The sequence below is a fragment of the Podarcis erhardii genome (genome assembly GCF_964252035.2).
Source record: "Podarcis erhardii genome assembly, chromosome: 3".
Lineage (NCBI taxonomy): Eukaryota > Metazoa > Chordata > Lepidosauria > Squamata > Lacertidae > Podarcis > Podarcis erhardii.
The window spans coordinates 81,759,192-81,782,955 of record NC_138507.1 but is presented as its reverse complement, the minus strand read 5'-3'; the positions used below and the strand labels follow the sequence as shown (position 1 = coordinate 81,782,955).

Below are 23,764 nucleotides of genomic sequence, written 5' to 3'. Positions count from 1 at the left end.
AGCAAAACCCGGAATTAACGTGCTCCATTAGTTCCAGGTTGCCGCAGAGCGCAACCCGAAAGCGCTCAACCTGAAGCACATTCAACCCGAGGTATGACTGTAATTGATTTTACTGGACATCTTCTGTGGCTTAGCAGAATACTAACAGCCCAAAGGAATGTATGGGCTATACCAAAGGGAGTTCGACTCATACAACACAACTTCCATTTCCTCTCCTCACCCCAGAACCCAACACCCCCAAATCTGCTCCAGAGGGACCCCTATCCCTTTGCAGCTGACCTTGAGGCTTAGAGAGGAAGTTCTACTGGGCACATGGAAATCTGTTGCACATGTAGAGCAGCAACATTGGATTCAGCCCTATTTTAAATTCTACCCACACCCAATGACACACGTCTCTTTGAGCTGGGTGGAAGAGGGCATATAAACCTCTTCCACATCAAGGAGAGTGACTTGGAAAACCTGAAATGGCTCTGGTACAGTTGTCCTGCCTCAAAGAACATCATGTGCCCTTTTAGCATTAAATGGATATATCTCACAATCAAAATAACCAGACACCCAGCAGCGGACATGCTAGAAAAGGAAAGGTATCTCTGTCCAGCAAGGCATTTGGGAAAGGGAAGGTGGAAAAACCAAATCCTGAAATCAAATCACCCCCCCCCCAATCCTCCTTGCAGAAGGGTCCTCTGAATCACAAACAGGAGAGGGTAGGAATGTAAATGGCTGCCTTTAATTGTGGAGAGAAACCTGGAGGTAGGAAGAAGGTGGGAGAGTCCACATGCCTGCTGCAGCAACCTGGTTCCATGCATGCTGTTAGTGTGACTGTTTTGGAGAGCAGGGTGGAGGAGAGAGGCAGCCACACTTTGTGGTTTTCCATGGTAGAAAAGTAAAGTTGATGCTGGTCACCAACTAATCTAAATCATGTTCCCTTGTAGGTAAGGACTCACTGAAGGAAAACTAGGTACAGTATATAATGTAGGCAGGTGGTATACAAATTTTCACTGGCAACAGAATGAAGGAAAAAGTATCATAATACTTATTAGTGAAACATTAAAATATGCACTCAAATCAGTTACTGACCATGCTAGTTGAAACTGCTAACAAAAAACAGTGACTGGCCTGTTGCTATATTTCCCATTTAAGCACCTTGCTTACCTTCATGCAGAGAGGTACCATCACTTTTTTAAAAGCAGCTGGAAAGAAGTTTTAAAATCAGTGTTTCCATAAATAAAAAATGCTACTAGGTTAACCAAAGCATTCTTTCCACATACCATGCCACTACTCCGAACTCTTCAAACAGGATTAACAATAGTTTAAAAGGACCACCCTAAGATTTCCCAGCACACTGTCAAACAGATGACAGAAATAAAAATGAATCTGTGATAGTTAACACCATAGGAGAGTTGATAACTCTTGTGAACCTGGCAGCAATATAAAGTATTTATTTAGATAAGCATCTCTTAATGTCAAATAAGATTTCAAGTGGGTCTGTTGGACCTCCAAGTGGTCATTTATATATGACACACACCTTTCCAATTAAGGAAAATGTAACTTTTAAAAATGATTGTATGATTACATCATAGGCAAAGAAGTTTTGGAGAAATTTGGTAATTGGAAACACTCTTCATCACCATCAAGAAAATGATATGGAACCTCACTTCTGGCCAAATTTGTTATCTTCTGAAGTTCCTTGATATATTGTACTGTAATCACTTACAAAAGCAAAAATAAAACATGAATAAGCTCACCGCTTGTATAGCTGCAACTTTTACAGTCAGAGATAGTAAATGAAACAACAAAAACACATTTTCATGATTGGAAATATTTGATCCTGGTCCATCTAAAAAATATGAATAGTCTTGTAGAAAAAAGTGAGCAATAAAATAGATTAAAAAAATAATCAAACAATAAATATGGAAAATAGTTTATTGGGGCCTGGGTTGACCTTGAGTGCCAGTTCCATATCTGTGGGGAGCATTTGTTAAACCAGTCCTGAATCCCTGGGTTGCCCCTATTCCTGGGACTCCAAATCCTTGTGTGAAGACACTGCTGTAAGGTACAGTTCCACGGTTGAAGCCTAGTCTGTAGGGCCTTGTCTGAGTATTCACGAGAATGACTGGATTCATATTTTTGCCTGGTGTGTTAAAGGAGAATTCTGGAGGCGGACTACTTGCTTTAGCTGGAGTAGATGTAGCTACGTTAGAGTTTTCTGCCATTTTTAGAGGTGGCATTGGAATGATGTGATGATCTGAAAGATTCAGCATATTGTTTGCAATAGTTCCAGAGGTCAAGGTTGGCCTAATCCAGTCATCTTTGAAAATCTGAACAGTCAACGTAGACACTAGCGTATACAACCGATTGGTTACGTGAGCAAGTACCATTTGTTCATTAGCATCTCTTCGAATTCTCACGTGTACTGATCCAGCCTAGAAAGCAAAGAAGAATAAGCTCATCGCTCCCCTGCACTTGAAGCAAACAAACTGTGCAGGAGAGAAACAATCTTCAAGTGATGTTATTAAAAAGAGTGACATGCTTTGTTTTGAAAAAATAAAATTAAAGTCAGGTGGGGGGATACATACCAGAGAACCAAATCCCAATGTCCAAAAATGCTCGTTTCGCACTTCTAAGACACCATCCAATGTAGAAACCTAATTGAAGACACACAATGAATCACAATATTAGTATTAAAATGCTAATGTTTCTGACAGCTTATTCATAAAGCCCCAAGGGTTGTGTTAATAGAAAAGCTCACTTTGAGTCCAGCCTCCTTGAAATCAATGTGTTTTCTATGTAAACATGCAGAAGATCAAGATGTAAGCCTATTTATACTTCCAACTGCATTCTTCAAAAGGCTACTCCACGTGGAACACAAGACAGCATCAGATACATCTCATAATACTGATCTGAACATTCTATATTTATATTTTAATTTATTAGTAAAGTATTAACAATGTTTTGTTTTTTTTAAATGTGTATCTATAGCTTCTATAGTATCCAAACTAAAAATGTGAACAAAGGGATCATTGGAAAATTAATGGGAGATGCTGTTTACCAAATTCCTACAAAAAGCACATATTTCATTGATACTGAAAACTGAAACACCAAGTATTAGAAAATAAGGAAATATTGCCTCCTCTCCCTTGGATACACAACCCATAAAAATATATATTGTTCATGCTCTGGGGCAAGGGTGGCCCTGGCCACTGTATACCAATGTAACATTTTAAACTAACTTACTTCTCTTATAAGTTTATCAAGCTGTCCAATCACATGAGGTGGCGTTGTCTGAAAAAACAAAAAATACTATTACTTTTAAAAACTGCCAAAGAGGGTTCCCCCCCTCATAGTTCTTAAATGACTCAACAATCTAAAGACAATAAAAGGGGCTCACTACATGGAGTGGAGCTGCTATGCCAGCTTCCTGGCAGATGGCTACCGTTGCTTAACAGGAGGGAGGGGGTGAGGGGGCAGGAAAGTTGGCATAATGTAGATGCACCAAGAACACCACTTGATTTGGCTCCACCAGTGTGTTTGCGCCACACTGACCTCCCCGCCACCTCCCACTCTGTTAAGGAATAGTAGCCCACATGCCAGGAAGCTTCTGCTGAGGATGCACTATGGACACTAAAGTGGGACTCTAAAAAACGACACTGTGTTTTCACCTCTTAATAGGCACGTTCTTGCTCAAGGTTCTAGCAAACTAGCCGTGTTCTCCTCCCAGGATACTCCATTCCGTAACCCTCCCCACCCACACCTCCAGGTTTGCTTTCCTGACTGACATGCATCATTCTGTGGTTGTCGGGGGCTTGAGCATGCTCAGTTCTCACCAGGCCTTTTTCTGCCCCTATTCAGTGAAATATTTTAAAATTTACATTTATTTATTTGTAAAATTTGGAGACTGCTTTCCACCAGATTGTCCCATAACACTAGAATGTTAGAATGATGTTGGACAGAAATTAAGTGGTTTCCAGCTTTAATGCTTAAGAGATATGAAAAAAAAGGTTTAGAAATAAGTAAAAAACTAATGGTGAGGATTTGCTGAACTAACAATTTGAATTGGAATATAAGAAAGGGAGGTATGAGGAGGTCTGGAAAATAAGTTAAAAGAAAATAAGTAATGGAAATTCTATGTGGTTTTTTAATTGTTTTTGTATTTTTGTATTTCTGTTATCTTTTCTTTTTATTTTTTACATTGTATTATCTCTTGAAAACCTTAATAAATATTCTATTAAAAAAAAACAACAGATTGTCCCATAACACTATCCCCCAGTCTTAAAAAATACATTCATGAAGACAAAAGGCAAGTAAAACAAATAAAAGATTACAACAGTACAGCACTCAAATTCAGAACCAACAAAACAGATCCTCTAAAGACATAGAAAAGATCTGTTTTTAACCATATGGTGAAAAGCCACCAATGATTATGCCAGCCACACTCCCAGGGGGGTGGAATTCTAGAGTTGTGGCACAAGGGCCAAGAAGTGCTTGTCTTGCATCCCAGAATGACAGAACACACTCAGCACTAGAACCATGAAGGAGGCACCCTCAACTATCTCAAAGTATAGGCTGGCTGATATGGGGAGAGATGCTCCATCAGTTATCTATGTTCCAAGTCCTTCTAGGCTTTATATACCAACAGCAGCATCTTAAATTGGGTCCAGTATCATATAGGCAGCTGTTGCAAATCCTGCATATTAGGTGTAATATGGAACATTTTTTAACATTTCATAAAGTGAGAGGCTGTGTGTGGGTTTTTTTACATTAAATGGGTGATGCCAACCTTGGCTACACTGAAAGATGCTATCACAAAGTCACTTCTCTCATTGGCTCACCTGAAGCAATACCTTTCCACTGTAGACGCTCATGGGATACATGGTACCAAACGTCATCAAGGCAATGGCTAGAGCAGAGGCAGTATCTACTGCAAAATAATTACTGAAAGAAACAAGAGTAACATTAGCAGGCACACCTGTTTTTCAGCCTTCAGTATCTATGAATGTCTTCTTTAAATTCATGAGTACTTACTTAATTTCGATTAGCATGTATGTAATGCAAAGAGCTAAAGCCCCGGCAAGGTCGATCAAGATGAAAGGGTTCATGCGTGGAAGAAAGATGCTGCTCAGCCCAGGAATGATCCCACACAAACTAAAAGAAAGCGAGGAATAAGATGGATCAATAGTGGAAACATCCAGTTAAACAGCAACACACGCAATTTATAGGTACAGTGATGGCTCTTATGGCAGCCCTCTGCAGACAGGAAACTCTACTTGTCTCAGGTGTGAGCCTTATTGCTGAGGGAAATGATATAAGGGACAGGAGCATACCTAAATGCTAAAATAAAATCAAGGAAAAAGCTCTTCAATTTTAGTTACAGATATTTCCTCCCAGCTCTAACTGATGGTGCCCAGTTTCATAAAAGGCTTTAGCTACTGAAATGACATGAGGGCCTCTCCAACTATAACTTATTTATTTATGGCAGAGCACACACTTTGCATTCAGGTGGTTCTCAATTCAATCCCTGGCATCATTCGTCAGTTAAGAGGATCAGGTGGCACATGCTGGGAAACAGAATTCTGCTTGAAATCCTGGAAAGCGGCTGCTAATCAAGTGTTGACAGAATGGATTAGGCAGAGAAATAGTCTGACTTATAATAGTCTGACTATAAGGCAGCTTTTTATGCAAAAGTGGACATGGGGAATCATCTTGCTTTTTCATATATGTATTTTAAGAAACTTAACATGAAGGCCATCACCAGCCACCATATGATCTGATGACAGACAGGATACAAACGTTATTGGGGAATTCAAACTCTTCTTGATCCTACTCTCGCTCATAAAAAGGGAGGTGTTTCACGATGTTAACCAGAGCAGAGACAGATGCCATCAAGTATCAACCTAGCAAATTCAAAACACTTTCATATTATTGTGACATTTTCTAGAAACGTTTTCCAGAAATCCACTTTTCCCAAGACCAGATGGAAACATAGGACAGTTGGTTTAGCAATGATGTCAGGTTTCTAAACCATTACACCAAATGAGAGCAAACACAGACCACCACAACTGAATACTTCAGGAAAATGTAGGAACTATGTACCTTGTCTTCTAAATTCTGTTTTATCTCTGCTCAGTAACTCATCTTACAGTGAGGCCATTTTAGTAGGGGGAAGAAGGTGCAGGTCAGAGGCAGTCCTTGGTCTTGTCAAACTGCATGACCAGCAAGGCCCATGGCCAAACTCACTATTCCTTTTATATAAACCTTGCCATTCACTGGCAACAGGCATGGGAAGATTTAGTCCAAGGGCTGCCAGCTGCTGATCTGTAACGTCTTATTTTTGCAGCAGCAAAAAAAGAAAAGAAAAAAGGCAATGCTGTTCTAGGCTGCATCAATGGAAATATAGTGTCCAGATCAAGGAAAGTAAAACTACCACTCTATTCTGCCTTGGGCAGATCACATACGGAGTACTGTGTCCAGTTCTGGGCACCACAATTTAAGAGGGATATTGACAAGCTGGAACATGTGCAAAGGAGGGCAACCAAGATGATCAAGAATCTGGAAACCAAGTCTTATGAGAAACATTTGAGGGAGTTGGGTATGTTTAGCTTGGATGAGAAGAGACTGAGATGAGATATGATAGCAATCTTCAAATATTTAAAGGGCTGTTACATGGAAGATGGAGGAGGCTTTTCTCCTGCTCTAGATGGTTGGATTTCGACCACTGGATTCAAGTTACAAGAAAGGAGATTCTGACTAAACATTAGGAAGCACTTTCTGACAGTAAGAGCTGTTCGACAGTGGAACAGTCTCCCTTGGAAGGTAGTGGACTCTCCTTCCTTGGAGGTTTTTAAGCAGAGGTCGGATGGCCAACTGTCATGGATGCTTTAGTTGAAATTCCTGCACAGCAGGGAGTTAGACTAGATGATCCTCAGGATCCCTTCCAACTGTATAATTCTATGGCTCCATTATTCTGTTACCATATCATCCTTTTAACTTACCTCCTACTGAGATCTGCAACATGTTCCTGAAGCCAACTTGTACTTGCAGCTACAAAAAACCCCCCCCACCATAGCAAATATTATTATTAGAATACTTATGATAGCATGTCAGTCACTAAAACACACAGAAACATATTTTTGAAAACTGCAAGTGCAATTCTATGTGAGGCCTGCAGGAAAATAATAGGTCTGGATATATGTTTTATTGTTCCAGGTCAACTCACTTATTGTGCCAGCATAGCTACAGTGTTCTTTAGCATCATTACTTTAATAATAGTATTCTGATATTGTAAGAACAATATACAAGACTGGTTTGCACAGGTGTGAGTCAGGGTTCAGTGGCAGGTGTTTCTTAAAACAGTATTTTAAAATATTTCTAAGCCTTTCTGGGAAATCCAACATGCCTTACAGAAATAAAAAATGCAAAATGACAAAATGAGCAATGCAAAAGTTAAAATCATCCTATAGCCCCCAAAAAAGAGAAAATCCAATAAAACATTTCCCCCAGCAACAGTAACCAAAGTCCAGTGAATAAAAAGATCAGACAAAAATACTATAGCTTGACAAGTATATATATGAAACTGAACACTTAAGCTTATTGACATTTAAAACGTTTTGATAAAAGGCATTTGCAGGTGTAGACCTTGATAATATGGCACCATGTGCCAGGCCAAAATTTGCTGCCCTCCCCACAGACCTCCTGCGACCTTCCCAAAGCCAGGTAAGGGAGGTGCTGGGCTTTGGGAAAGAGGCACGAAGACTCTGAAAGGGTCCTAGAATCCTTACGACTCCTTCTCAAAGCTGGGCAAGTGCTAACTAGACTTTGGGAAGGAGGTGGGAGGACTCTAGGACCCTGTCAGAGCCCTCAGACTTCCTTCCCAAACCAGGTCCTTACTAGGCTTTGAGGAGGCAGAAAGGTGCCCCCTTGGCTCAGCAACTTGTGACTTGTGCGGGGGCTCTGTCCTAAATCAGCCTGGGACATGTGCATAAGCAAGCCTCATCAACTTAAGATTCACACACCTTCCATAACTGTTTTTAGATAAAGCATCATCTAGATGTGAACAACTGTTACTCAGTGGCACCCACAAGTACATTTGTCAGGAAGAATTGCCCCAGGCTCTCTGGCAAGTAGCATCACTCAGCAAAGAGTTCTCATTGGCAGTACAATCTGGAGAGCATGTTTCTTCTCCACTGCAAATGAGAAAACACCACCCACTTCTCCCAGGCCCTCTAGGCATACAAGAAGATTTGGGGGAGAGGAGGGGCTGGGTGGCAGTCAAAAATAGTGGCTAGCCAGAAAGTAAAATTGTTTTTTGTAAGTAACTCAGATCTCCAAATCCATGGACATTCACTCACTTTAGTTTTAACACATGTATTCATTATGTACCTTCAGAGACATAAGCAAAAGGTTTATTCCTAATAGAAAGCATTGTAAACAGGTTGAAGGAGAGTGCCACAAAGGTACCAACCAACAATCGACCCCTAAAAAGAAGAAATCAATTTTAATGCCATTGACTATCATAATATTCCACCAAATACTAGTTCCCTTAGCCAGTTTTTTTTATTTACTAACCAGTTTTTCATCCCATTTTTCTTCTTCATTTAGCTACATTTAATCAGCTTTTATTGAAATAGAAGACTTATGTCTTTAATCTTATTCCAATGTATACAGGAGAATTACAGTTCTGCTCTACAATATTTATCCATGAGTGTTACATCCCCAGAAGTATATAAATATCTTTTTTTTAAATATCTTTCCCCACAACTATGAGTTAATTTTTAACTACAACTACAATTGAGAGACATTAAATTCAAAAGGAATTTTGCCAATGGCCTCAATATCATGTCAGCGTAAACTTTATTGTTCTGCATTTAACAATGTGGAGAATTAATACTGTATTAGCCATGTCCCTTTATCCCTGTAATATTTAATTCAATACTTTTGCATATTAAAAGCACTTACGTGTGAATCTCTGGTTGTTCCAGAAATCGTTCAGCACTACAAGACACAATAATAATAGTTTTACAGTTAACTGTTCTTTCAAGACATCTGTTACAAAGCAATCCTACTGGTGGAACAGGAGGCATAGTGGATCCAAATCCCTCTGAGCTCATGCCAGCAGGGTAGAAGATGAGGGATTGCCCATCTTTCTTTTTTGCCTCCCTTTGGAGGTTCTCCTTTTAAATAACACACATACAAAAATGCATATAGCAGCCCCAGGGCCTGTTCACTCCCCCCCCCAACCCCTGCCTTGCCTCATTCCAGGACAGGGTTAGAGGACTAGGAGGGTTTTGGACCGAGCAGATCCAATGCCTTCCCCAATCTGTCCCAAGAACCCCTCTCTGCCATTGGATTTTGCTGCTGCAGGGAGGCCCCCATGGTTGGAACTCCCTCTCCAAAGATGCACCTCTTTCTCTGCCTATGGAGAGGGAGATTCACAAAATCCCAAGGACCAAAGGATTACGGCCTTAGTCACACATCATGTGTATGTACACCAGCACAAAGCAGCAAGATGAGGACTATGGTGTCAAAAATTAAAATTGACTTCTAGCATTATTCAGTTCCTCTTGTTACATATCAGTCGTAAATGCAAGCAATATGCCTACCTTTCCTTGAGTATAAAGAGCGCCCCAAGCTGTGCTAGAACTGTGGAAGCAAATACTGCTAGGACTTCAAATCTCTCAAACCTGAAATTTGAGAGGTCAAACATTTTAAAATCAATATGGGCAGACAAGTATTCTGATCAGGAAGAAAACTCTCAGCACATTCAGAGGGACTTGCTTGCAAAGCTAAATTATTTGTCCTGTACAATAAACTGTGAGGAAACTATTTTCTCATAGATTAGTTAAAATGGTGTAAGGCTTTCAGGGACCAAATAAAATGGTGCGGGGCAGGGGACAGATGATGATCTGACCTATAGGTGCATAAGTTGGCAATCCCTGCATTAAGGGTCTCGCATCTGAAGCGAATATATATGTTGGTATCAGGCAAAAACAAGGCTAGAATGAAATCTTACACACAATACCATTTTTGCATGCAAGTTCCGAACTTCTTTATATAAATATGGCTGATTGTACAAGTTTTGCACATTTTCATAGACAGACTTTGATAATTTTTTTTATTAAAAAAACCCTTACATGTTTATCACATACTTTAGAACAAATATTTTCAGGAGACAAATATCAGCATATCACTTACCCAAATGAATAAGCTGGGCTGGGCTTCTTCATCATGACCCAATAACTTATCAAGCATGTTATTAAACTATATTAAAAGAAAACAATGGAAATTCAAATAAGCAAAATCTAGCTAATAAAAACTCAGTTTTCAATCATTCATTAATTTATTGAAATAAAGTTGCTTTGGCAGTGCAACTACATACAGAAAGACAGAGCAATAAGCTCCATTATGTTCAACGGGTCTTAGTTCCTGGTACATTGTACTTGGATTAGACCCACTGAAATTGATGGACCTGATCAGTCATGCCCATTAATTTCCATGGGTCTACCATGGGTATGACTAACATTGGTTTTAGATAATAGTATAAAGAAAATGTCACATACATTATATGGAAGTGTTACAAAATGAGATGAGGATTTTTTAAAAGTAAAACATACCTGAAAAGATCAAAGATAGTTAGGTAGGTATATGCAGTTAAAGCTGTGGAAAGAAGGTTTATACTTTACTTACACATAAATACACAATAAAGAATGAATACACAGTAAAGAAGCTTCAAGTTCTCCTGCCTGCAAAATATTCCTTTCAAGGATTAAACACTTCATACCATTACCTACGTACTTGCATGTCTTCTAAAGATACAAGACACATTTTACAATAGTGGTGGGGAAACTGTGACCCTCCAAATATTGCATCACGACTACTGGTTGCCTATGCTTTGTGCTCATATGCTCAGTAGTCAAACCGTGGGTTGCAAGACAGCTCAAGGGAATTATAAGTGCTAATATTCTGGGACTGCTCCACTGCAGCTGGAAGACAAGCAGCAGCTAAAGTTGTAAGCAGCTGCTCCTGGAGTCTCAATGAAGAGCCCACGGGCATCATGGTGCCCTCAGAAAAACTGCTCATTTTTTGGTCTGATTTTAATTTGTGGGGATTGTTTGGTGGGAAGGGCTACCTATTTGGGCAGGGTTCCTCTTTTTTCTTCTTTTTCTTGCCTGTTCTTTTTTCAGAGTCTGCATGTTTAGGGATGTTCTGAGCATCACCAGCTTTTCATCTATGAAATGGCTGTATCGTGGTGCCCACTAGGGCTGGGTGATATCTGGTTTTCAACACTATCACCAGCTAAACACTGTGATATACTGATATATCACAATGTCTGGAATAAGGATGGAGCAATGTAGAGGTATTGGCTGGCTTCACGGTTTTTCTCACATCGTGATTTCTGCCAGCGTCTGCTCTTGTGATCTGCTGCCCCCTGCAGGAAGTAGGGAAGAGCTACGCTGGCAGAGTTAACAGGGACTGAAGGAATTGAGAGAAGCATTGTGATTTTTGTACAGCACATTCACACATCATGATTCACAATATATTGGCAGGCCATGTCAAAAATTATGAAACTAATATCACAATATGGACTTCAAATCAGTTTTGGACGATATATTAATATAACACCTAGCCCTAGTGCCCACAACAGTTTCTTAAATTTTCAGATGTGCTCCTAGACCCATAAAGTTCGGGGAAGCCTCATCTACTCTACTCCTGTCCTTCAAGTCAATGCCTAGAGCAAGGATAGGGAAACTCTAGCCCTCCAGATGTTAGGAACAAAGCTGCCTTATACAACGTCAGACCATCAGTCCATCTAACTTAGTACCGTCTACACTGATGGGCAGTAGCTCTCCAAGGTTTCGGACATGAGTCTCTCTGTTTGAAGCTGGAGCCTTTTGCATGCAAAGCATCTGCTGTATCACTGAGCTCCCTTCGGCCTCAAAACAGTGTGGCTCAGGCCCACAAGTGTTTTAGTCTACCAGCATCTGAAAGGCCACTGGTTCTCCATCCCTGGCCTAGAGCAATACGAGGGGTCTGGTTGCCAGGAAGCGAGGAAGGCACTAGGTGCAAAGGAGCACCATACATGTCAGAATTATCTTACCCACTCACCCAGCCACAGATTTAACTTTTAAAAAACCCAAAAAACTCTACATAACTGCACAAGCCACATAACCCAAGAAGGGCATGCTTTTGCAAAACCTAAGCAAGAATAAAAATGACAACCAAGGCAAAAAAGTGCACAGGGTCATGATCAGCTCCACACACAAGAAGCAGTCATTATATCTGTGATCCATGCATATTTGCAATGTGGGGAAATGTGCCCCTCTTCAATCTGGACAGTATTAAAGGCACAAAAGCAGCTAGCTCCACAGATTTCTAAGTACTTTATGAACTAACAGTGCCAGTGTGATCAAGGAGCATTCATCTGGTACAGACCTGGCAATTAACTGCAAATTCAGACAAAGGCTTACAGACTGTAGGATTATTCTTAATAGGCCCTGCCTCAAGAATACTTCAGGGGAGGAACAAGAAGAATGCTTAGACCATTTAAAATACATTTTGGAAGAAGTACATGATAGACACAGTTAGATATCACAAGATGCTCACAGATCTACAACTCTTCTAATTATAATATAGACTGCTTAATTCTGTTACACATACAGGATTCTGCTTCTTTATATTAATACTATTATCAGTTTACTATGCAGAAGCATTTAAATGCAATAACATAAACATACCTATGCTGTTTGTTGAACTGCACCACATAAGGAGGAAGCCAGTACATACTATGTTTATCGCACCAAACAACAAGATCTTCCATGACTGTAAATGACAATCGTTAAAGTGACTACTTATCAAGAGAATAGCAATAAAGCTTATTTGTCATAAAAAAACCTTACAATCCTGCAACACACTCACACAATTTTGAATGAGCATTTTACGCCACCATTAGCTTTAACACTCTTGCTGATCTCAAGAGACAGCAGCGAAGCATACTCTTGACCAGTGGTTCCCAGTTGGTGGTCCATGGACCCCCAGGGATCTGTGTAACCCACCCAGGGGGTCCTTGGCACCATTCACATAGCAAAAAGTACCATAGAGGTATCAAAGTTTTCAAAAGTAGGGTCTCCATTGCTTGGATTTTGAAAAACAGGGGGTCCACAGTACTTAGCTAATTGTGAACCACTGCTAGTCTAGACCACATGTGAGGAACCTTTGGCTCTCCAGCTGTTGCTAAACTACAGCTCCTATTATCCTTGGTCAGTGCCCATGCTTGTTGGGGCTGATGGGAGCTGTAGTTCAGCAACATCTGGTAAGCTAAAAGTTCCCCACACCTGTTCTAGACAGCTGTATGTACACTTCATTCAGATGCAGATAGGAAGCCGTGTTGGTCTGCCATAGTCAAAACAAAATAAAAAAATTCCTTCCAGTAGCACCTTAAAGACCAACTAAGTTAGTTCTAGGTATGAGCTTTCGTGTGCATGCACACTTCTTCAGATACACTGAAACAGAAGTCACCAGACCTTTCTATATAGTGAGAAGGTGGGGAGGGGTATTACTCAGAAGGGTGGTGGGAATGGGTGATTGCCAGATAGCTGTGATGAGCCTGTTGACGACTCTTAACGACTGCAATAGGTCTTACAGGAAAAAGCAAGGGGTGAGAAGGTGAAAAATGGCTTTGTCATGTATAATGAGATAAGAATCCAATGTCTTTGTTAAGAAGAAGTGTGCATGCACACAAAAGCTCATACCTAGAACTAACTTAGTTGGTCTTTAAGGTGCTACTGGAAGGAATTTTTTTATTTCATTCAGATGGTCATTCAAAGCCCCCAAAACGATTTATGAAGTGTGCTCCTCCCTCCTCTGGTGTGCCACTTTCAGCGCAAAGATCCTAGCTTACATTAAGACAAAATTACCAAACTGGGGAACTAGGGCTAACTAGCCATGAAAATAAAAGAGGAGAGGAGGAGGAGATGGGTAAGGGAGGAGTATACAGCCAGTGTATTCATCCCTAACTTCATAAAATCACAGACAGCAAGGAGACTCTCATCAGTTCAGAAAGTAGTACAAAATCACACAACAAATTAAAATCAAACAGGAGCAAATAAAGACAGGCAATTGCAGCATAAACATTGTCTGAAACAACCTGGCAGTATGTCCCTCTTCCAAAATCATTTATTAATGTCATATCTTCTAATGAAAAACAAATATTTATTGGAATCAAGTTTCTGTTACAGCAAGCAAAGAGGTGTATTTCTCTGAGAAGACATGTAACTAGAGTTTTAGTGTCTGTACTGTAAAATAAAACTTTACCCTTCGATCAGCAGCTACTGATCTAAATTCCTGTGTTAACTTGCCAAGTAGAGACCTCTGTGATTTGCGAAATAAGTGTATTGTCCCCTGCAAATAAAAAAGCAATAGCACAAATCGTCGTCAATCTCTTAATTATTGAAACTTTCCATTTCTTCAATCACATTCCCCAAAATGAGCTTGATTTCTGAACGCTGGCCTTTATTATAAGGAAAGTTGTTTCACCAATGTTACACACTGTCGCAAAGTAACACTTACTTAGGAGATAATAATACTGTACAGTTAACCCTGGCAAGCAGGGACAAGCCCGGGTTGTAAAAGCTCCTGTGCCCTTAAGAGCCATATAACAGGCAGGAATTCAGTAAATGAAGCTCTCATTATCACAGCATCCTGCACCAAGTGTTTGTTTGGGTTTTTTTTTTCATTTATCACATTTCTAACCCATTTGGCCTCTAATAATTTTGAGGTGGTTTTATCTCCACTATATCTCTATAAATTTGGTTAGCTTAACAGATGATTAGTTGCTCAGGGGCCTACCACCGAACTCTGTGGCTGAAAAGGAGTTTGAACTCAAGACACGCATGTCAAGATTGTCCCCTCAAGTCCAGACTAGGGTCTCTTTGTATGTGGGGTACAATTTGATTTTTAAGAAGGGGGCAATTCGAGAATGAGTTATTAACAGTTAATGGCCTTTTAGGCTTCCTCCACGTGAATAAGAGTTCACTTTTTGAATAATAAGAATTAAATGTCACAAGGGGGGGCATCAGGATTTTAGAGATGCTTAGGTGGGGCATGACCCAAAAAAGGTTGGGAACCACTGCATTAAACTGTTGCTAATTTTTTTTATACCCTGCTTTTCAAACAACTGATCAAGTCAGTCCCCAGGAGGAGGAGAACCTTTTTACAGGGCATGGGCCTGTAAACCAACTTGCTAATGGTTGCAGTTCGAACTGCTGCTAAGGGAACAGCTGCAGGGCCCGGTTCGAAAGCTGGCAACCTCCTATGCCTTGCTCCGTAAGCACTACACTGTGAAGAAGCAGCGTCACGGTGCCATGACGAGGCGCAGAGAGCCTGACCTCTGAAAAGTGACGTCAACCTCCGCAGCTACCCAATGAAAGGAAGCCAAGCCTTAAGAACTGGCAAGCCAGAACCGGGGTTCTGAGAGGTCCTCGCGCCGCACCCCCCCAGAGCTGCGCGTGCGCGTTGGCTCTCCCCGCGCCAGCTGAGTCCGAGGCCTCAACCGTCGTCCCTCGTCTCCTCCCCACCCCCGCGCCCCGCTTCGAGGTGAAAACAGAAGGCAACTCACCATGTTGAGGAACAAGTGGCTCCCCAAAGGGGCCGGAAAAGGCTGGCTCCTCCTGTCACCATGGAGACGAGGCGGGAGCCGAAGGAGCCGGCGTGTAATTGGCCGAGCCCAGCATAGGAGCAGGAACTGACGCGAGGCCTTCGCCCCGGCGCTGCCTCCTCAAGATGCCGCGGTGCCTTAGTTAGCGTTGTGGCAGGCAGGGCGGGGCGAGAGAGAGAAAGAGAAGAGGGCGGAAGGCAGCTGCGCATGCGCCAGCTCTGAATAAAGCAACGGGGAAACTGTCTGGTAAAGCCGGTAGCGTGGCCGCAGCGTCGTTGGCGCCCACGCGGAGGAGGAGCGGTGCGCTTTTAGGCAGCCGGTCACTGTCGGAAACGGATCACGGGGAAAACCTTCCCTGGCTTTTACACACCGTCTCTCTCTCTTCCAATGTGTTCGTTTATTTATTCATCATCAATATGCATCATGTGTACCCCTCTTGTACCTCGCCTCGCAGACGCCCGCAGAGAAGGAATGAAGAGCGCAGCGTTCTAAGTCAGTGTTAAATCTACTGGTACAAGTGCCACAAGCACATTTAGATTCTTGCTATGATTATGCTCTCTGCTGTAGAGCTGGGAACTCTTTCAGCCCAAGGACATCATTCCAATACTCAGTGGGGCCACGCATTGCTCCCACTCTCCGCTGAGCTGTGCAAACCCTTACATCCCATCCAGGGAGGTCCAACCTACACTGTTTGTCCTCAGTTGATCCACTGAGCGGTGGTATCAGTTTTCTTTCTATTAATGCCTAGTGCACAGAAACGGGGTGGAAATTAGATTTAATCCTCCCCTCCAACTAGGGTGAGAAGAAAATTGTGCTCTCCCACACCTTTGTTGAGCGGCAGGGAAGGTTCAAGTTTTCTTTACCATCCAGACACTGGGAGGAAGTTCTTCCTGGTGTTAGGGCAGGGAGTTTTAAACCTCCCCACCCTGACCCCGCAGACGAAAATAAGGCCCTCTCCATTCCACCACAGAAAGGGTGCAATTCTCATTCCCATCCTGGTCTAGATACATGGGCTGAGGAAGATGCTGATTAGGCCAATAGGCTGGATGTTTCCCATCCCTTGACCAAGAGATTATGGTAGGGGAACTTCATAATGGCAAAAGTTACCTGGAAAACGTGGTTAGGTTGATAAAATACTTAGATGAAAATATTTAGAGGAGTGTTACATTTCACATCTGGTAGAACAAAGGTATTAGTTTAAATTTATCTACATGTTGCATGTGACAAGGGCTTGCTTTCAGCATTTAAAGTAATCACCCAAATTATTGTTTTAACTTTTTTATTTAGAATCTTAACAAATTGAGGTAATAAAAATTAAAAATGTTGTTTTACACATTTTATTTCATTAGAACTTACATTAATTTTTAGTACTGTTTCAGAGAAACCAAATGGAAATAATCTTCAAAAATTTTCCATGATCTTCTTTCACATGAGAAATATTAACAGCATAGGCAACAGATCTGAAAGGCATGAATCTGGACCTAGGAAAGTACTAAAACTGTACATGAAGACAAATTGCAACAGGTTATCAAGAAAATCAAACTTCTCAATCCAATGTGAACATTTTTCATGCTTTTACACATTTTCTCATTAAGGTTTCATATCTTAATACTGAATAACTATGTCCAATATTCAGAAAAAGAAGTTGGGGGTGGGGAGAAGCCATCTGAGAATTCTCATTGAAGAAACATAACATAGTCTTTCCACAGCTTTGAAACTGCTCAGTATGAACAATGCTGCTGGTTTTGACAGGACTTTTGGTTTTAAATTCAAAACAGCTATTTATATCTCATGGTCCTTCTTAAAGGATGCTACTTTAGAAAATCCCTCAATGACAGAAAAGGTTACAGCTGCCTAATAGCATTTTCAGGGAACAAGTCAATGTAATCTACATATACATATACAAATGTTGTTCTTTGCTATGACTAGCATAATGCATCAGTTAGATGGAAAGTCTAATACTTTATTGTAGTTTCCTTTCAGCTGCCTAAGGCTCCAGTACTATAACAAATGATACCTCAAATGGTCACATACAATATTGCAGTATGTACCAATAGACAAATCTAGTCATTATCTTGGACTCAACTCAAGTTATCACCAGGTTTTCTCTAATGGCTTAAGGTCTATGCTATAATACATATGAATTTAGCAACTACTTAAGACACCTGACAACAAGCAAAGGACCAAATCATATTATTGAAATATGGGTGATAGAGTAGACCCATTAAACTCAGTGGACTTTAATTCAGTTCATTTATTTTAATAGATCTCCTCTAAGTATTGGTTAACATTGGCTATCACCCTATAAGGTGAATGAAACTGCATTAGTCACGTCCACATTTGTCTTAAGGTAGTACAAAATTAGGAGTGTAAGAGCTACACCATTAGGGAACCACTAGTTGCACCACACAGTTGTGTTCCCCAGCCCCATTTTGAATTTGGTATGTGTTAAGAGTTAATTTTAACTGAACTCTGGATAATCTTTAAATAAAAAACAACACCAAACTTGAGTACAAGAGTGAAAGGCTTGCCATTCCCACCAATGGAAAAAACCACAAGAAAACCAAACTAAAACATTTGTAATTCCTGTGGAACAACTGGAAATACATAGAACGGTCAAAACTATTACAGAGCACAAAAGGGCATAAGGAACACTAGGATACAGAGAGTTGTATTTTGTTCAAGTAAGCAGCTGTTGCTGAAGTCTTCCCATTCAGTTGACTCATTCAGAATTTAATGCATCTAGAGCGTTAAGTATTGCTAGGTTCAAACAGCAGGAAAATTCTTCAACACATTTCCTGAATATTGCCTTTAGAGGGCAATTTCTCAAGCAGCAACGAGTCCTTCACTCCGGCCTACATAAAATTGCTTGCTCTGGAATTAGCTAGACTGGATGTAAGCCTGAACTCAGTTAGGGGTTCTTAGTCCCATGTAGTTAGTAAGCTTAAAGCAAACAATTTCAGCCTTAAGTTATAACTAATCAGTGACTAGGATCACCACATACATTTTCAAGACATGAACTATTTTGAGCTTTTAACAAAGCTTTTCTACTTGTTTATCTTATCCAGGTTTCCTTACCACAATATTCAGTTAGGAAGGTGATTCAAAATATAAAAGCTCAATGTTCTAGGAAAACATTGGGAATTCATGACAGGGTCATCCAACTTATACAAGTAAGATCTTTCCAAAAAGTTAAAACTATTATATTAGCTTACTGTACGTAAGATAGAATACAATTGGAATCACTTTACACACAATCATGTCATAATCACATCAGTGTTTCCTCACAATGAAAATATGGTGTATGTCACGCATAAATTTATCCATCGTCTAATAAATAGCTCATGGTATCTATTCAAAAATAATGACTTTTCTGTCCATGTAGGCAGTCAACTTGTACTACCACATAGGGCCTACGGTACTTTACCATTCATGCAATGAGGGGCACTGCACAATATTTCTACCTTCAGACGATACAGGGAAGTGGCCTTGACCAAGAAAGGAAATCTGTGATTAGTTATGTATCAAGAGATGATACTCAATGGTCGCTAGCTAAATATGCATGACAAATTTTAGCCCAAACAGCAAGTAATGCCACCTACATTGAACTTTCAGTGCAAAGAGACTTAAAGATTACAAACAAACTAGAAGGACATTGAAGGCATCAAAGTGTGAGGAAATATCAAGTTTTTTTTTCAGCTTCCAGAGGCTGTTCACAATTAGTTTACTCTGAAGCTTCGGATACTAATGAAGATACCAGCCATTATAGATAACAGCCATTATAGTGAAATATCCAGTTGCAGTGCCTTGACAAATCTTGTTTGTTTTTAGCAACCACTATAGGTCTTAGAGCTGTTTAGATTTTCATGTGCGCAACTAGCATGGCATTGCACTTTTAGCATGCTATCAACGCCGATAACTTGCAATAGATAAAGAAGGCTATGTAGAAGTGCTCAAAGCCTCTCAGTTCAAGATCAATCGGTTTTGTTTTTTACTTCAATGGCAAAGAGTTATATTTTTTCAAAAGAATTTTGACAGTCCCATTTCAAATCAATATGGTCAAATTAAATCTTCCCTAGAACTAGAAAGCATAATTTTAAACATTGAGAAAATATGCATACATTTATTCTCAACAGAATTTTCTTTGTTCTAATTTTCCATCCTCTTGACAACTTCCATCAATGTATCAAAGATGGAAATTTTCTTCTTACATTTAGTGTCCTTTTTAAAGTCAGCTGTGCCTCTACAAACCAAGCACATGAAGGATATAAAAAGTCTAATGCAATTAAAGAAGTAACCAAGACCACGATTACCAGAAGATTATAAAATTACCCAAGAAGAACCTTCTTTGGGTTTCTGTCATTGTAAATATGAAATTTAACACCAAAGAGAAATACTGTGGTCCTTTTATCCTTACTCTTGGTCTAAGAGACAACAGTATAGAAACAAGTATCCTACCACAGAAAGTTTATATAAATACATTAGAGAGACACTGCAGGAAGTGAATATCGTAAAACTGGTAACTTTAATCCATTCAGAGTTTCATTTGGTTGAAATGGTCAGTGCTGTGCTGTGAAAGAAAGCTTTCTAAGCTGTTTTATGACTGTAGAACTCCAAGAGAATGAAGGGCGGCAGACCAGTTTCTTTGTGTCCCAGTATTCACAATGCTGTCCTTCCTGATGCATATGAAGTGTTTTTATTTGGCACATTATTGATACATAGGTAAAAAAAAGAAAAAAGAGAATGAATCATACTCTTACAATTAGTAGTTTACAAGAACAAAGCAAAAGCAAATGTCATGAGCAAATTAAAAAAGGGTTTTCCCAACTGAGAATCCTACTGGAATACTTCATCAACAAAATATACAAATTACATTTCCTACCATTGTTCAATTGCTAGAGTTCTTCCCCTGTGTCATATTACTGTGCTCTATCTTACAGTGCCCTGGGTTCTGTAAATCCAGATGTTAAGATTTATGAGATGTTGATCAACCTATTTCTATTTGTTTTTTCCTTAAGTCAGTTCCCTGTTTTAGTGCAGATATTTAGAGTTCTATAAAGTCTTGTAAACTCTGGTCACATTCCAGCAGCAGTTTGCATCAACCGTCCCTTGCTGGCAACATTCTTCCCTTCCTTTGACAAAGATGCATATTAAACTGTTGTGTCTCCAAAGTCCTTGTTCCAGCGAATATAAGCTTCCAGGGTCTGTGGGCTGAGACTGCGTTTTATTTTCTTCAAGGACTCAGTGAAGTCTGACAATTTGATATTTCTCATCTAGAAGCAAAGAAAGTTTTTTACATTAACCACCTTGGTGATGCTTGCTTTCTAAGTTGCATTTTGGAATGAACTGAATCAGAATATCAAATATGCTCATTTAGCTATTAAACTTACAAAAGTCAGGATCATAGGGGAAAGTATCAGTAACAGGCAGAAAAAAAAATAAATCCTGCCTTAATTCCAGGTGTTGTTAATACATGAGAACAGAAGTTCAGTCAAAATCACAGGCCATGAATTATTTCCTGTCACTAAAAAAGTATTTGCTTAGCATGAACATTTTTAACTTTCAGTCTTATAGTCTTGGCTGTGTTTTAAACAGTACAGTACATTTTGGGACTTGAATTCTTGGCCTGCGGTGTTTAAGTACAGTGGTACCTCTGGTTACATACTTAATTCGTTCCAGAAGTCCGTTCTTAACCTGAAACTGTTCTTAACCTGAAGCACCACTTTAGCTAATGGGGCCTCCCGCTGCCGCCGCGCCGCCACCGCACGATTTCTGTTCTCATCCTGAAGCAAAGTTCTTAACCCGAGGTACTATTTCCAGGTTAGTGGAGTCTGTAACCTGAAGCGTATGTAACCCGAGGTACCACTGTACTGACTAGGAGGCTACAAATCCTAAAGCCAAGATGGAGAGCTGCTTTCAACCCGAGTACTTGATTTCAACATAACCAACCATCCAGGAGCCTCATTTCTATGGAGAGCAGGACAAAAGTTGATGGTGCAAAAAGCACAAAAGAGGAAAACATAAGGGCCTCTATGACCCCCCGCTTGTCACAAACCTCCCCCAGACATGTGGGCAAACAGCACTCTCTCTCTCTCTCTCTCTCTCTCTCTCTCTCTCTCTCTCACACACACACACACACAGAGTGTCTAACACTATACTGCTAAGTTCAGGGGTAAGTGCGGGGGGAGGCATAACTTCTCCCCACTCCAGTGCTGGGGTGGGTGTAAATGCTGCCTTTACACTTAAGGAACATGCAAAAGGCTTATTTAATCTTAGTGCTGTTGTGCTTGGCAATAGGCCTGGCGATAAGAAACTGTCCTTTAAGGGATTATTTCCATCTATAAATGAGGTTGGGTTATTGGCAGGCAGTGTTTGCTAGGACAAGCTGGCGAGCCAGACTGAGGGATACAGTAGTACGTCATTAAATTTGAAATGCAAAGGGAATGGGACCACTTTTAGCATGTGTTTATGTTATCCTCAATTAGTATACAGACATCAGGCTGGATCCAGAATTGTGCTCCTCAGAGTTTCAGTTGTGCTGAATCAAGGAGAAGTGGTCCTGCCAATTCCTCCTTCTATCTGCAGCCTCCTGTGACCCCTTGAAATACTATCTGAAGGGCTTGGGCTCTGAGAGTTGCTTCATCTTGGTGGGGGTGGGGGTGCAGAACCTCTGCTGGATCCTGGTTCCATGTGCAAATGGAATAAGACATTACATTCCCTGAGGGGCAAATTTGGCTCTATCCCATGTTACTTAGAGATCTTCTTCCCCATGAAGTATTTTCAGGCTGTTTTGTTGTCTTTTGTGGATTAGATACACAAATCAGACAACTCGTTTTAAAAGGTAAATTACTGCAGCAGCAAGTATTAAAAGCTAGACAGCTTTGCTCTGCTCTTAGGAATATCTCCAAACCTAAGTGAACACCACATTTACACAACCAAAGCAGCAATAATGAAAATCACAAAATCATTATGAAAATATAAGGCAGAAAGATCTGAAAACAAGTGAGTGATTCTATTTCATAGAAGTTGTAAAAACAAAACAAGCAAAAATAACTAGTTGGTTTGGCAAAGCAAATCTTAAAACAGCATACCTCACTGGCAGACATGTTCTTCACCTGCTCTGGTTTTAGTTCTGTAAATTAAAGAAATAACTATCAAATGTGTTTTGAAAAAAATATCTCTCACCAGAAGTCCCAATATCTGAAACATCCCTATCTTAGTACTGGAAAGTGAAACACACTAAGTAATAGTCAAATGAGATAAGGCATCAACAGCAATCACCTGGTTCCATTATTTTTTCATTCCTGATCTGAAAAATTACTAAGGTTATATTGTAAAAATTTTATTTCTAGGACAGTATTAAAATAAAAAGAAATGAATTTGTATTTTAAAGCTTCATTCTATTTATGATTTTTTAAGCATTTTAAAACTGGATACTAGGCTTAGTTTTGTTGAGAGATGTATCAGATGCTTTGGAATAAATTGTTAGTTCTAGAATGTATATACAACAGAGTATTTATACTTTTATAAAGGTCCCATTGCATTGTACTAGCTTCTGCCAACCTAGCAGTTCAAAAGCATACCAGAGCAAGTAGATAAATAGGTGTAAAGGTAAAAGACCCCTGGGCAGTTAAGTCCAGTCAAAAGCAACTATGGGGTTGCGGCTCTCATCTCGCTTCAGGCAAGGGAGCCGGCATTTGTCCACAGACAACTTTCTGGGTCATGCAACCAGCATGACTAAACTGCTTCTGGCACAATGGAACACCATGACGGAAACCAGAGCACACAGAAACACCGTTTACCTTCCCACCACAGCAGTACCTATTTATCTACTTCCACTGGCATGCTTTCGAACTGCTAGGTTGGCAGAAGCTGGGACAGAGCAATGGGAGCTCATGTGTCACATGGATTCGAACTGCCAACCTTCCGATCAGCAAGTCCAAGAGGCTCAATGGTTTACTGCTGCAGTGGGAAGGTAAACATGTATCATGTAATCTCTTCATAGTGAATGGCACAATAAAAATCCTTCTCTAATACTATCCAGCTGTATTTTAAAAAATATTTGAAATCAAGGCTTTATCTAGCACAGCACAGAACAGAAAAGTGTTCATTGATCTC

General features: G+C 40.3%; 2 protein-coding genes across 7 annotated transcripts in view; both read right to left on the bottom strand.

Annotated features, from left to right (window-relative positions):
• Nucleotides 1-1,909: 1,909 nt before the first annotated feature.
• SLC30A6 (solute carrier family 30 member 6) lies at nucleotides 1,910-16,303 on the bottom strand. Of its 2 annotated transcripts, none has more exons than XM_081857693.1 (14): nucleotides 15,608-16,303; nucleotides 14,305-14,391; nucleotides 12,729-12,813; nucleotides 10,608-10,650; nucleotides 10,189-10,254; nucleotides 9,597-9,677; nucleotides 8,953-8,988; nucleotides 8,377-8,471; nucleotides 6,990-7,038; nucleotides 5,023-5,142; nucleotides 4,830-4,932; nucleotides 3,235-3,282; nucleotides 2,577-2,645; nucleotides 1,910-2,423 (listed from the first exon to the last, which is right to left on the bottom strand). In XM_081857693.1, the coding sequence occupies exons 1-14, from the start codon at nucleotides 15,608-15,610 to the stop codon at nucleotides 1,923-1,925; spliced, it is 1,386 nt and encodes a 461-aa protein (XP_081713819.1). In that variant the 5' UTR covers nucleotides 15,611-16,303; the 3' UTR covers nucleotides 1,910-1,922. The 2 variants fall into 2 exon arrangements, with proteins under 2 accessions (XP_081713819.1, XP_081713820.1); XM_081857694.1 differs by lacking the exon at nucleotides 15,608-16,303 and adding an exon at nucleotides 15,230-15,248.
• A 605-nt stretch (nucleotides 16,304-16,908) lies between these two features.
• SPAST (spastin) overlaps nucleotides 16,909-23,764 on the bottom strand; it is a 40,492-nt gene continuing 33,636 nt past the window's right edge. For 4 of the 5 annotated variants that reach the window (XM_081857685.1, XM_081857686.1, XM_081857683.1 and 1 more), the window contains 2 exons: nucleotides 22,738-22,778; nucleotides 16,909-20,919 (listed from right to left, as the gene is read on the bottom strand). In XM_081857685.1, coding sequence (XP_081713811.1) covers nucleotides 20,797-20,919; nucleotides 22,738-22,778 — 164 coding nt within the window. In that variant the 3' untranslated portion in view covers nucleotides 16,909-20,796. The remainder of the gene's footprint in view (nucleotides 20,920-22,737; nucleotides 22,779-23,764) is intronic. The other variant, XR_014155448.1, reaches the window with a different exon arrangement.

Coding starts and splice junctions, on each gene's coding strand:
- SLC30A6 (XM_081857693.1), bottom strand. Junction 12,814..14,304: donor CAGTAGCTGCTGATCGAAGG/GTAAAGTTTTAT, acceptor TGTCATTTACAG/TCATGGAAGATCTTGTTGTT. Junction 10,255..10,607: donor ACTATCTTTGATCTTTTCAG/GTATGTTTTACT, acceptor CTTTTAATATAG/TTTAATAACATGCTTGATAA.